The 13,441-nt window shown below is 35.7% G+C and overlaps 1 protein-coding gene across 1 annotated transcript; it reads left to right on the forward strand.

The window, feature by feature from the left end:
• The first annotated feature begins 1,890 nt into the window (after nucleotides 1–1,890).
• On the forward strand, nucleotides 1,891–4,335 carry LOC132623782 (cytochrome P450 77A1). The gene is made up of 2 exons (XM_060338589.1): nucleotides 1,891–2,765; nucleotides 3,329–4,335. The coding sequence occupies exons 1-2, from the start codon at nucleotides 2,010–2,012 to the stop codon at nucleotides 4,097–4,099; spliced, it is 1,527 nt and encodes a 508-aa protein (XP_060194572.1). The 5' UTR covers nucleotides 1,891–2,009; the 3' UTR covers nucleotides 4,100–4,335.
• Nucleotides 4,336–13,441: the final 9,106 nt, after the last annotated feature.

The following is a 13,441-nucleotide window of genomic DNA, read 5'->3' on the forward strand; positions in this document are numbered from 1 at the left end:
CATGGTGATGGTGTTTTTGGTAAGGCTCGTGAGTAACAAGTAATGTGGACTTAGAAGAAATTAAATTCGAAACACTAAAATGGAAGTTGAGTGAGCTCGTGGTCATAATGCGGGATTTGGTATTAATGAACTATAGTCATTAGTCCATAATCCATATGTAGTAGTAGTATATACTCCAGTACTAATGAAAAACAATAGTAGTAAGGAAAAGCAATTGTTATAGTTAAGGTCCATATTTTTTTTTATTTTTTTTTTTATTATTTTTTTTCCCTCCCATTTTAGGAGGATTTATAGTGTTTCCACACTTCCCCTCCAGTGTGACTCAAACCCAGAACCTACCGGTCGTGGGTGGAGGTGCTTAACCACTGAGCCATCCCTCACTTGTCAGTTAAGGTCCATACATAGTAGTGTTCATGAGCTTGTAATAACAAATTATATCGCTAATTAATTGTTGACTTTTACTCTTATAGACACATCGAATTCAACACATGAATAGCACTTGTGTATACAAAAAAAAAAAAGGTGAAAGTACTAGTGTATTCTAACTTGAACGGTAAACTGGGATATTAAGGGAAAACAACATTCATTTATAAATATCAAAATTTGCAGTTCCACTTTACCAATTAATTAACTCTTAGGATTAGCAGGTTGGAATTACAATTGAGCGGGCGCAGTATATATAGTAACAGAGGATCCAAACGATGGAAAGAGATCATTTTTTAAACTTAAGTTTCATATATTGATTGTTAGTGGTTATAGATGGTCGTTTGTAATTTATTTATGAAAAAGGATAATTAAATATTATTAAAAACACTATAATATCAGATCTTCTTGTAATTCTGATTTTTTGACTTCTTTTTTTAGTAAATATAAATACTGTCATTTAAGTAGTCGGAAGTTAACTTTTTTTTAACTTTTTTCTCATTCTTCTTTTCTCAATATGCAGCTACCTTTCGGGATTTATTTATGGATGAAGAGCATCAAAGGCTGCAATAAGAAATTAAACTAGTTGCCCTTGTGTATTCATAAAAAGAGGAAAAAAAATGATACTTGAACTGGAGACTGACAAAAAAAATTAGATGAGCAGGAAAGAGAAAATGTCAACTTGTGTGTGCATTATTGGTTACTGGTTAGACATGAAGAACAAATGGGTAGTATGGTATCAAAAATAAATTTTATTATTTCAGTATCAAATGGAGTACTTTTTCTTTAAAAAAATCCCCATATTTGGAGGTTGAGGGGTAGAGGTTGTCATTTACTGCTTCAATTCGTGTAGATTTTACACTTTTTCTAGCTAGTAGGACAGTAGGAGTACCGCTTGATTTACCAGTAAAAGAGAAGACTTTTAATGCATTCGATTTAATTCATTTGATAATTGATATACACGCAGACACACCTGCCGACTTATACGTAGTAATTAATGTGTACATATTTATATATAGTATTATCACATAAAATTGAATTTGAAAACCTCATTATTATTATTTTTATCATATTATAATTTAAGCTGTATGTGCTGATGCTTTTCCTAGTTATGGTTCATAATTTTGTTTCATTTTACGGAATGTTAATGGATTAGTAATCTTCCAAACTGCACCCCAACTCATACATTTTTCCCCTTAACATACGAACACATTTACCAAATATCTTTAATTTCTAAACACCAAAATTATAGTAAAAATAACTTAAAACTAATTAATTAGGTATTACGGAATATGGAAATAAAATTTCAAAATGATGAATATTTTTTTTTTGCTAAGGTCAAGTAGATGTCAGATATAGTTGTCTTCCTACTATTTAACTACAAAATATTTATGGCTAGGTACGGAAATAGTAAATATTTTCTGCTGAATACACAATCAATATACGACCAGTAGGTAGATAAACTCATTCAATCCGACCTCTCCCAAATTTATCTTTATAAACAAACAAGAACTTCTCAACACACCACAATTTCCTCACACAACCCAAAAAGAATATAGCAACTCTGAAGAAAGGGGAAAAAAAATATGGAGGTAATGGACATTCTATTACTTGGCTTAGCTATTCTCTTTTTTTGTGTATGGTGGAAATATTGGTCAGTCACTGGAGGTGGCAAAAGAAATCTGCCACCAGGGCCACCTGGTTGGCCATTAGTAGGAAATCTTTTCCAAGTGGTTCTCCAACGTCGCCCTTTTATTTATGTAGTACGTGATTTACGTAAAAAATATGGTCCTATTTTCACTATGCAAATGGGACAACGTACCCTTGTTATAATCACTAGCTCCGAACTCATCCATGAAGCCCTAGTCCAAAATGGCCCGCTTTTCGCGAGTCGACCTCCAGATTCACCGATCCGTCTTATATTTTCCGTTGGAAAGTGCGCCATAAACTCTGCCGAGTATGGCCCGTTATGGCGGGCTTTGCGACGGAATTTTGTGACGGAGCTGATAAATCCAACGAGAATTAAACAATGTAGTTGGATAAGAAAATGGGCTATGGAATACCACATGAAAAGGCTGGAAAATGAAGTATCTCAACAGGGTTTTGTTGAGGTGATGGCTAATTGTAGGCTTACTATATGTAGCATTCTCATTTGCCTTTGTTTTGGAGCTAAAATTTCTGAAGAGAGAATCAAGAAGATTGAGATCATACTCAAAGATGTTATGCTTGTTACTGCTCCTCAGCTTCCTGACTTCTTGCCGGTGCTCACACCGTTGTTTCGCCGCCAAGTGAAACAGGCAAAGAAGCTGAGGCAGACTCAACTTGACTATCTAGTTCCTTTGGTAAGTTTTCTGTCGGGAGAGTTTTTAAAATCACCTTATTTTGAAAATTGTTTTTTTTTTTTGTCTGAAGTACTTTTCTAAATAGAAAGACAGCAGCTTTGTCTTTAGTTAATTACTTTGAGCGTCACTTTCGCCAATATTTGAAAAGCAATATGTGTGTGGCCAACTTTTCAAAAAATAATGATTTTTAAGGAGAATTTTTTTTTTTCAACTTTTAAAAAATACACTTATTTTTTCCTTAAAAAGATTAGCCAAATATTACTTCAACTTTCTAAAATAAGCATTTTTAAAAAAATTGGCTTCGTGCAAGCTTGGCCAAATAGACTATAAGTCATTAGAGAGATCTTATTTTTAATTACTTAATATACACATCCCTAACGTGTGTATGTTTTACGGGCCAAACGTGTGGAAATATTTTTTATTTTGTGAACACAATGAGACTTGAACCAAGGATATCTCACCTTCTTTGATAACATATTGAAATTTGTTTCCGTATTATCTAAAAGCTTAAGTTGTTACAAAAATCGCACTTTTAATTATTTAATTACATCACGTCTCAACAGGTAAGAGACAGGAAGGCATTTGTGGACAGCAATGGAGACCCTAAAAGCAGCCATTCAGAAATGGTGAGCCCAATTGGTGCAGCCTATGTTGATTCACTATTTAGTCTTGAACCACCTGGCAGGAAACTAGGAGAAGCAGAAATTGTCACACTTGTTTCAGAAACAATAGCTGCAGGAACTGATACAAGTGCCACTGCACTAGAATGGGCTTTGCTTCACCTAGTGACAGATCAAGAAATCCAAGAAAAGCTCTACAAGGAAATAGTTGATTGTGTTGGTAAAAATGGTTCCATTTCAGAAAGTGACGTTGAGAAAATGCCTTATCTTGGAGCCATTGTGAAGGAGACTTTTAGGAGGCACCCACCTAGCCATTTTGTGTTGTCACATTCTGTAACAAATGATACTCAATTAGGAGGGTACAATATCCCTTCTGATGCCTATGTTGAATTTTACACTGCATGGTTAACTGAGGATCCTAGCCTATGGAAAGATCCGGGCGAGTTTCGGCCAGAAAGGTTTTTGACTGGGGACGGAGTTGATGTGGACATTACTGGAATGAAGGGCGTGAAGATGATGCCATTCGGGGCGGGTCGTCGAATCTGCCCCGCTTGGTCATTGGGTACGTTGCACATCAACTTGATGCTTGCTAAGATGGTCCATAGATTCAAGTGGATACCCATACCCGACAACCCACCCGACCCGACAGAGACCTTTGCTTTTACTGTAGTGATGAAAAATCCCCTTAAAGCAATTATTTTGCCAAGGATCTAAATTTACGGCAATTAATTATATCGTGTTTGGTTAATTTCCAGATGTGTGTTCATGTGGCGTGCGATGTATTAGGTCTTAGGTTGCTTCTTTTTTATGTACGTTATACGAATTATGGATAAATGTTTTTTTTCATTCTGATTTTGTTGAATGTAAAGCCTCTCTAGATCCTAGAATTTATGGTTGTGGGATAGAGGGAGTATATGCCGAATGAAGGAAATGAAAGGACAATTGAGATACTGCGGACTCGTGGGGACTTAAAAAAGTAAACACACAAGAGGTAGAATTAATGTTCAACTTTTGAACTTCAATTTTTATTCTCTGACACATATTTATTTCCTCCGTGCACTTTTACTTGTTTTATCTCACGTGGATAGAGCACTTCAATTTTAATTCTCCGACACATATTTATTTCCTCCGTGCATTTTTTTTTTACTTGTTCATTGTTGAATTTTCACGTTTTTGCTGAATATTTATTCTCTTCTCGTTCAATTTTAATTCTCCTACACAAATTTATTTTCTCCCTGCACTTTTACTTCTTCACTTTTCACTTTTCACTTTCTTTTAGAATTAATAAATCCCACGTGAACATATGTCATAGTATTGAATATTTATTCTCTTCTCATGTATACACGTATGCACTTCAATTTTAATTCTTCGACACATATTTATTTCCTCCGTGTACTTTTACTTGTTCACTTTTGACTTTTCACGTTCTTGCTGAATATTTATTCTCTTCTCATGTATGCACGTATGCACTTCAATTTTAATTCTTCGACACATATTTATTTTCTCTATGCAATTTACTTATTCACTTTTGACTTTCACGTTTTTTAAGAATTAATAAATGAAGTATCCTCTCCGTCCCATATTACTTGGCCACATTAATTGACTTTTCACGTTCTTTAAGAATTAATAAATGAAGTACTCCCTCCGTCCTATATTACTTGGTACAAGTTATATAACTTTTGGTATAAACATTCATTGCGTGTATAATTTATGAAACTTTTGGTACAAACAGTCAATGCTGTGTTAGTCCCTCTTCCACACTTATATATAAATTATATAATAGAAATATATGTTTATTTGGTATCATCGAAGCTGTATAGTGGAGAAACATTTTAGTTAAACTCATCTTTCTTTATATGTTCTTTTTTTGGTACACAACTTTCTTTATATGTATCAACAAAATAACTTCTTATTCTTATATTTTTGCTCAACTTTTATAGTACTAGCTATTAAGCTTTAAACATGCCAAGAGAACTGCTAATTTATCATATCTCTTTTATTCCACATGTATGAGCATTTAACTCACTGTCAAATCAAAGAAGTTCTTACACTATCTGATCACTCTATAGGTAAGTCTCCATAAAAAATAGGATTTGTAATCTTGAAAATAAGACTTCATAAAAAATAGAATTTGTAATCTTAAAAATAAGGCAACGTACTACATAATATGTAAAAGTGACAGTATAACTTAAGCTCATGTATAATTTATTTTACATTATTTTATTAAGTTACTTGCTACAACATGTAACTATTTACATAAATTTGATATAGCAACATAAAAAATGAAGTGATAAACTGTTATAACAAGTTAATAATATGGGAAAAATTTAATTAATAAATACTAATAGTATAGAAAGAAACTGTCATTATCAGAATATTAATTCGTTTTAGTATTGCAGTGTACTACACTAATATCAACTTGCTTTCTCCAATAAACGGCTCAGTCGATGACCAAAGAAACGTGACAGGTAACCTGATTTGGGAGACAACCCGTCAACGCTAATGACTTCCAGTAATGTATATAGTGTTCCACAACAATTTAGGGAAGGCACCTGTTTTTCATTTCTTTTTCCTTTTTGGTTATCATGAGTTGTCCGATCCATAGCTCTTTGACTTCAGATGGGGCAATGAATGATATTAATACGGAAACTTTAATAAAGCCTTCAACCTTTTCAACAAACTTCATTGAAGAAGCTTTGTGGTTTTGTACTTGGTTTGGTCTAATCAATAAAGATAAAGAAATAAGGTCACGAGTTATGACACGTTCAATATTGGGTTGGTCTTTCCTATTGCTTAGCAAATCTTTGCGAAGTTATTTGAATAAGAAAATTAAGATTGTGACTAAATTGGATCCGTGATTCTTTTGTTGAAATTTGATATGGTTCGATTCAGTGGTAGAGAGACATTTTTCGTAAAGATTGTCAACAAAATTAACTGATGAACATGTGACTTAGCTAGAAAGTTTTTATGTATAGTGTTTGCCGTATCTCTAGTTCCTAGCTTGTCGTGACATGAAAAGTTCATATAATGATCACCTCTTACCAAGGCATCATTAAGAAAGACCGAATCAAATATTACCAAATGAACTAATTTGTCAACCTCGTTTGACTATTAATACTAAGATTGCGACCAATAGGAGAGGGGTCATTAATCCTTTTGTTGAAGTTTGATATGCATGGTTCTGTTCAGTGCCTAGAAATCTTCTATAAAGATTGTCATCCGACACCAACATCGTCAAAAAATTTAATTGATGAATATAAAAACTAAATACAATGTTTGCCGTATCTCTAATGTTCATATACTGATCACGCATTATTAACAAAGAGCAAAGCAAATATTACTTTCTTTTTACTTCTCAGTTACCATTAAGGGATTGAGTGCGGTGAAATAATTAGAATTTTTAAAACTAGAGGTCGTGAGTTCGAAACGTAAAAATGAAAACATTCTTTACAATGGATATCTCTATTCTTAAGCTGGTGGATGAGAAGAAATAAGCGGTACAAAAAGGCAGAGTAGAGTAAATGAATTGTTTGGTAGTTGGTGCCGAGTGGTTGGTTGTGAGTTCTGACTTGTTTTATTATGGGTGGAGCCACCTCCTTAGCAAGAGATATTGATACTATGGCCTGGTATTATATAGTAAAACAATCCATTCCACACCAAAAAAAAAAAAAAAAAATCTACTTTGAGCGAACGTGCTAAGAGAGAATTGAATTTGGTTAGATAATGAGTGGTTGGTAAACAAGGATCGACTTTTTAGCAAGATAGATACAGTGTTTTGAAAGGCGGGGGCGTAAGGCGAGGCGTTTTATGTATGCCTCAGCGACGCATAAGCCCCGAAGCATGGGGTGTAAGCCTCATTGGTATTTAATTTTTAGTATTTTATAAAATAATATAATTACAATACATATTCTTAAATAGGTAAATTTGCATAAATATTTGAAGAAAACTATAAATAAGTGAAAAATATAAAGAATTCAGAAAGAATACAAATTAGGGCATCCAGCAATAACAAAAAAAGGTCTTGACTTTTATATTTAATATTAAGTTCCTTTTTAAAACATTGAGTAATTACAAGTTAACTTTTGAGAATTTGGACATATAACAACTTATTTAACAAATTTCGTTTTCATTTGAAAAAGTTTTCTGGGCTTACGTCCCAACACAAAAACATCACCTCACACGCCAAGGCATACGCCCCAAATTGTTGGGCGTACGGCTTTTGAGACTTTCGCCTCCCACCATCGCCTCGGGGCGTTTTTGGTGCTCCCCGCCCCAAGGCTTGCCCCGGAGCCCCAAAAATGCCTTTTAAAACATTGGGTAGATAAGGTATCGTCAAATATTCAATATGATTTCATAAGATCTAGTTTCGTTCAAGTATCGGATCCTAACCAACTGAAAGGATCTTGTAATCAATCCAGAGATCATTTGGATTGCAAACATAAATTGAGCCGGGGGTTTATCAGAAACAGCCTCCCTACCCGTCAAAAGATAGGGATAAGGTCTGCGTACACTATACTCTCCCCGGACCCCTCCTGGTGAATTTTACTGGGTATGTTGTTGTTGTTGTTATAATTTTGCATTTTTTTATTATTTTTTATTTAGAAGGACAGAAAAATCTAATTTTATATCTTGGGTAATAACTGTTGCTCCATAAGGAAAGGAAACATAAGGGGATGGTCTTTACGAGAAATCACTCATTTTCCCATTTTTGGTGGCCTTTGATTGGATGTACAAAGATCTGCTCTCTGCTAGCTGTGTGATGATATTACACATCATCATTCTCTATATCCGAGAAAACTAGCTGAACTCCATTTACTTTAAAGAACTTCATTTCTATGCAATAAGAAATCAACACTAAAAACAAGCTAATTTTCGAGGATAATCCGCAAGAATTCAAAAATTGGCTCGTCAGAGACTTTTCTGATAAACTTTCTCGAGATCTCATATTCTCGATGGCTTCTCTCCCAACACGTTAAGCCAAACTAATATATTTAGACTGGGATGCCAACCCTTGCTAGAAGTAAATTTCTCATGTATTCTACAACGTTAACCTTCACTAATGGAATATTGAAATTAGAATAGGTTAGAGACAGTGAGGCGAAGTCAGAATTTAAAATTTCTGTGTTCGGGATGCTAGTTCTTTCAGGTTACTGGATTCTAAATTAAGAATGTGTACATTCAAGTTACTGGATTCTTCAGACAAATACATACTTTAATTTGGAGCAAAGTTGCTAGGTTCGGCCGAACCCATAACATGTACATTGGCTCAGCCCCTAGGTTGAGAAAAGTGCTTAGAGAGAACCTTTTGTAAGATATTACTTAAGTATTTCATCGCTTAGCTCGTTATTTTGTCTGGTTCAATAATACCCGCTTATCTTAGTAAATTTTAAGGACTATTGCATCAGAAGCTTCTTAAGCTCAAGCATTTAATTACTTTTCTAGGTAGTCGAGCCGCCCGATCTCCCTCGAATTTTTTCATCAAAAATTCGTTTGTTTTTTGTAGTAAATTTACCTTGTTAATTCAGAATTAGGATCTATGGAACACGTTGACATCGTTATATCATATTGTATGAGATAAATGTATACATTTTAATTTGTACCTAGATTTGACCATGTATTTTTTTCAAAAAAGAAATAGTAGAAAATAATTTTAATGGTGTATAAACTTGCTATGACCTAACCTTTATTTAGGGAGAAACAATTTTGTAGTCCTTTACAAATTTGTTTTTAATTTTATGTTCTTTTTACAAGAGATCTTTATTTTAAAAGTCATTTTCTTTTATTCAATTTGTAAATGGTCATAAGAGATCATTTTCTCCTTTAATTTATGTCTTGCAGCAATAGTTTCTCTAGCATTACGAGTTCATGGTCTTTATCATAATGATACTATCTATATATGTAAATTTAATTATGATGGCATTTCACGTGACCAATGTCAAGGTTTTGTTGTATTTGCTTAGAGTGAAAGCTCTGTACACGGGTTTCTTCATGCTATTCGGTATTTCTATTTGAGTTCTTTTTCTAAAACAAAAAAACTACATATACTAACTGTTGCCTCTTATAAAGGGTATGGTCTGCAGTAAAATGGCTGATTTCCCATTTTTGTTGGTCTTTGATTGGATGGACAAAGATCAGCCCGTTGTTGTTAGATATTCAAGAAAAAAATAGTTGAATTCCAGCTGTTTTAGCCAATACTAAATGCAGTAAAAAGTTGACTGTGTTCAGCCATAGGGAAAAAATTCATAGGGATCTACGTCTCTCATAAAGGTACGTAGTAGTAGCCACAGAAATCAGAATGTTGAGCAATTTAATTAAATAGAAATATTTTGGTGTAGCTTGGTGGTTCGTCAAGTTTCCCAATAACTATCTTGAAATAAATGTGTATCTTACATCCAATTTTCACAGCTTCAATTTTATGGCAATAATGTCAACTAGGCTATAATTTGTCTAATATTACCACCGAGAGGATTTCATGGTTAGAGGGAATTGGAAGGCCGATCTCACTTAGAGGGGTATCAAAAGAAAGATATCGCAACATTTGGACGGTCAAGATGAGTTGAAAGATGTTTTACGAAGAATATAATGAAAATGAACTTGTAAATGCGTTGCGCTACGCATTATCAAGCAATTTGGTAAAACTTTCACTGGATATTTACTTGAATACTCTTATTTAAGAAGTACTCAATTTTTTAAAAATATTTGCACATTTATTCATTTAGAAACAACCTTAGACTTTGATGACTTTATTCTTATAAAGTTAAAAAATAATGAATATTTCTATAATTTGAATAACCATTTAAGTAATGAATTCCAATTCCATTTAAGTAACCATTTGCATTTTTTATTAGTTTTAAGCTTCTTTGAGTACAATAGAACAGCATGAACTAACTTATTTCGATTGGTTTTTAGGTACATGAGCTTGGAATGAGCAAATGAGTCCAAAAGATTGAAAAGAACCAAGTTGAAGCTCAAAATGACAAAGTTAGTGGAGCCGAAACGGTCCACAATTGAAAGGGCTGTTGAAGTCATACAGACCAATCGTGGATCCGATTTACAATTAATCATTAGATTAAATTACTTGCAATAGTACGTGATTCTTTGAATCAAACTTGATATGCTAACATAAAAAATGGAGTAAATACTATCTGTAACAAGTTCAAATATAAAAAGGATTTAATTAATAAAAACGGATAACGTAAAGATTTTTCACAGAGTATTTTATTAATCATCAATTTACTTGCAATAAATGGATCAACTGGTGACCAAGTAAATCGAGTGTGACAGGTGACTTAATTGAATTGGCAGGCCCCCCTCAAAGCAAATTACTTCTAAGTAATATATACATATAGGTCCCAACAATTTAGGGAAGGCACCATCAGACAATGACATCCAATCTTTTTTTTGTCTTTCTTTTTTTAATGTCTGGTAAGTCTTGGTCATAGCTTTTTCACTTGAAAATGAAAGATTAGAAAATACTTATTCACAACACGTGTTTACACCGAATCAATCATTTTAATCTTGATCAATTAAAAACCTAAGTAATAATGCATATCTTCTAATCATGCTCTGATACCATGATAGATTATGTAAATATTAGTTAGAATATTTTGTAATCTCCTATTTTAGGTCAGAATATTTTGTATATTAATCAATTCAAGGAATGAAAGGAAACACGAAAATATTTCCTACATGGTATCAGATTAGGGTTTCTTTCTTCTTCCTCCTTCCGCTACGCCCTAGTCCCTCTTTCTTCTTCCTCTTTCCATCGCCCTTTTTTATTTTTTTCTGCCATGGCCGACGCAACTACCACTCAGGCTAAGCCGTCGGTCCACCCGACCCTCGTGGTCTCCAATATCAAGAATCACATCTCTGTTACTCTTGAGATGGAGAACTCACAATACGGAACATGGGTCGAGCTTTTCAAAATTCATGCTTGTTCTCACAAGGTCCTTCACCACATCATTCCTCCACCCAAAGGTAAGGAGAAGCCAGCTCTCAAAACTGATGAGGAAGTCAAATTATGGACGACCATTGACGCCACCGTGCTTCAATGGATATATTCGACAATTTCGAATGATCTGTTAAACACCATCATCGAACCAGACGCTACTGCCATGGACGTTTGGGTTCGCTTGCGTGATATATTCCAAGATCATCAAATCTCTCGTGCGGTGACTCTCGAACAAGAATTCACGATGACTCATATGGATGATTTTCCCAATGCCTCCGCCTATTGTCAACGTCTAAAGAGCCTTGCGGATCAACTAAAAAATGTCGGGGCTCCCGTGACGAATAGCCGCCTTGTCCTTCAACTGGTTTCGGGTCTCACCGAAGCGTACAAAGGGGTTGGGACACAAATTCGCCATGCAAAGCCGCTCCCCCCATTCACAGAGGCTCGGTCTTCCCTTGTTTTGGAAGAACGTGAACTTGCGGCAATGGTGTCTCACAGGTCTGGTTCGGCTATGGTAGCCACGGTCGACGACGCGCCACTGCCCTTGGATAACACAAGGTCACGCCGAGGGAAACCCAAAAATTCCCGCGGCCAAAATTCTAGAACTGGCCGTAAGTGAGGCTCTGGCCGCAGCTCAGGCGGCGAAAAATTCACCGGTGGACGCGGTGGTTCAGCCCGTAGCAGCGGCGGTCAGCAGCTAGCGGGCTCCCCTTCGCCACAGTGGACTGCCGATCATTTTGGTCACTGGCAGTGGGTTCCGCAGCCTCGCTGGGCTGCTCCTCCCCCCTGCCCGTACCCGACGACTTCTTGGGCTCGTCCCCCGCTATTCCCGCTACGGCAACAGGGTATATTGGGCCCTCCTCCCGCCCAGCAACTCTACATAGCAGCAGTGGCCCCTCATGGGTCGTATGCTCCAACTGACATTGAGTCCGCAATGCACACCATGACCTTGAACCCGCCCGATCAAAATTGGCACATAGATACCGGGGCCACTTCTCATATGACATCATCGGACGGTAATCTCTCGTCTTATTTTAATTTGAGCAATCAAAATAATGGTATTGTTATGGGAAATGGTCATTCGATTCCAATTCGTGGTTGTGGTCATACTAGTTTGCCTCCCCCAACCCCCCCCCCCCCCCTCCTTTATCCTTGCGGAATGTCTTACATGCTCCTAAACTCATTAAGAATTTAATTTCAGTACGGAAGTTTACTACTGATAATTCTGTGGCTGTTGAATTTGATCCATATGGGTTTTCTGTGAAGGATTTTTAGACGGGGATGGCACTAATGCGGTGTGATAGTCGGGGAGATCTTTATCCAGTCACCACTATCAAATATCCAACCACCACTCCATCAACCTTTGCGGCGTTGTCCTCTCCTTTTTGGCATGATCGTTTGGGTCATCCAGGAAATTCTATTTTAGATTGTCTAAGGCTTAATAAAAGCATTGAATGTAATAAATCTAGTCATTCTAGTATTTGTCGTTCTTGCGTTCTTGGTAAACACATTAAGTTGTCATTTGATTCTTCTATCTCCGAAACTTTGATGCCATTTGATATTATTCATAGTGATTTGTGGACCTCTCCCGTGTTAAGTTCATTGGGTCATCGATATTATGTTCTTTTTTTTGGATGATTTTTTGAAGTTTTTATGGACTTTTCCTTTGGCTAAGAAATCTGACGTCTATGCGAAATTCTTAGCTTTAAAAACCCACATTCATACCCAATTTGAACGTCATATTAAAATGTCCAATGTGATAATGGGAGCGAATATGATAATGGTCAATTCGGGAAATTTTGTGAGTCTAATGGGATGTCATTTCGTCTTTCTTGTCCACATACGTCATCACAAAATGGGAAAGCCGAAAGAAAAATCCGTTCTATCAATAATATCACTCAGACTCTCCTTGCTCATGCTTCTCTTCCCCCTTCGTTTTGGCATCACGTCTTACAAATGACCACATATCTTCTTAATATTTTACCAAGTAAATTATTAGGTCGCGTTTCTCCTCTTCAAGTACTATACCAAAGAAAGTCATCTTACTCTCATCTTCAGGTTTTTGGGTGTTTAGGCTATCCCCTCTTTCCTTCTCCGACTATCCA

The sequence above is a fragment of the Lycium barbarum genome, chromosome 12 (genome assembly GCF_019175385.1).
Source record: "Lycium barbarum isolate Lr01 chromosome 12, ASM1917538v2, whole genome shotgun sequence".
Taxonomy (NCBI): Eukaryota; Viridiplantae; Streptophyta; class Magnoliopsida; order Solanales; family Solanaceae; genus Lycium; species Lycium barbarum.

What these genes read in the sequence shown, in the direction of transcription:
- LOC132623782 (XM_060338589.1), top strand. Translation starts at nt 2,010, where the DNA reads ATGGAGGTAATGGACATTCTATTACTTGGCTTAGCTATTCTCTTTTTT. An exon ending in TTGACTATCTAGTTCCTTTG is followed by an intron (nt 2,766 to 3,328) that starts GTAAGTTTTCTG and finishes ACGTCTCAACAG; the next exon opens with GTAAGAGACAGGAAGGCATT.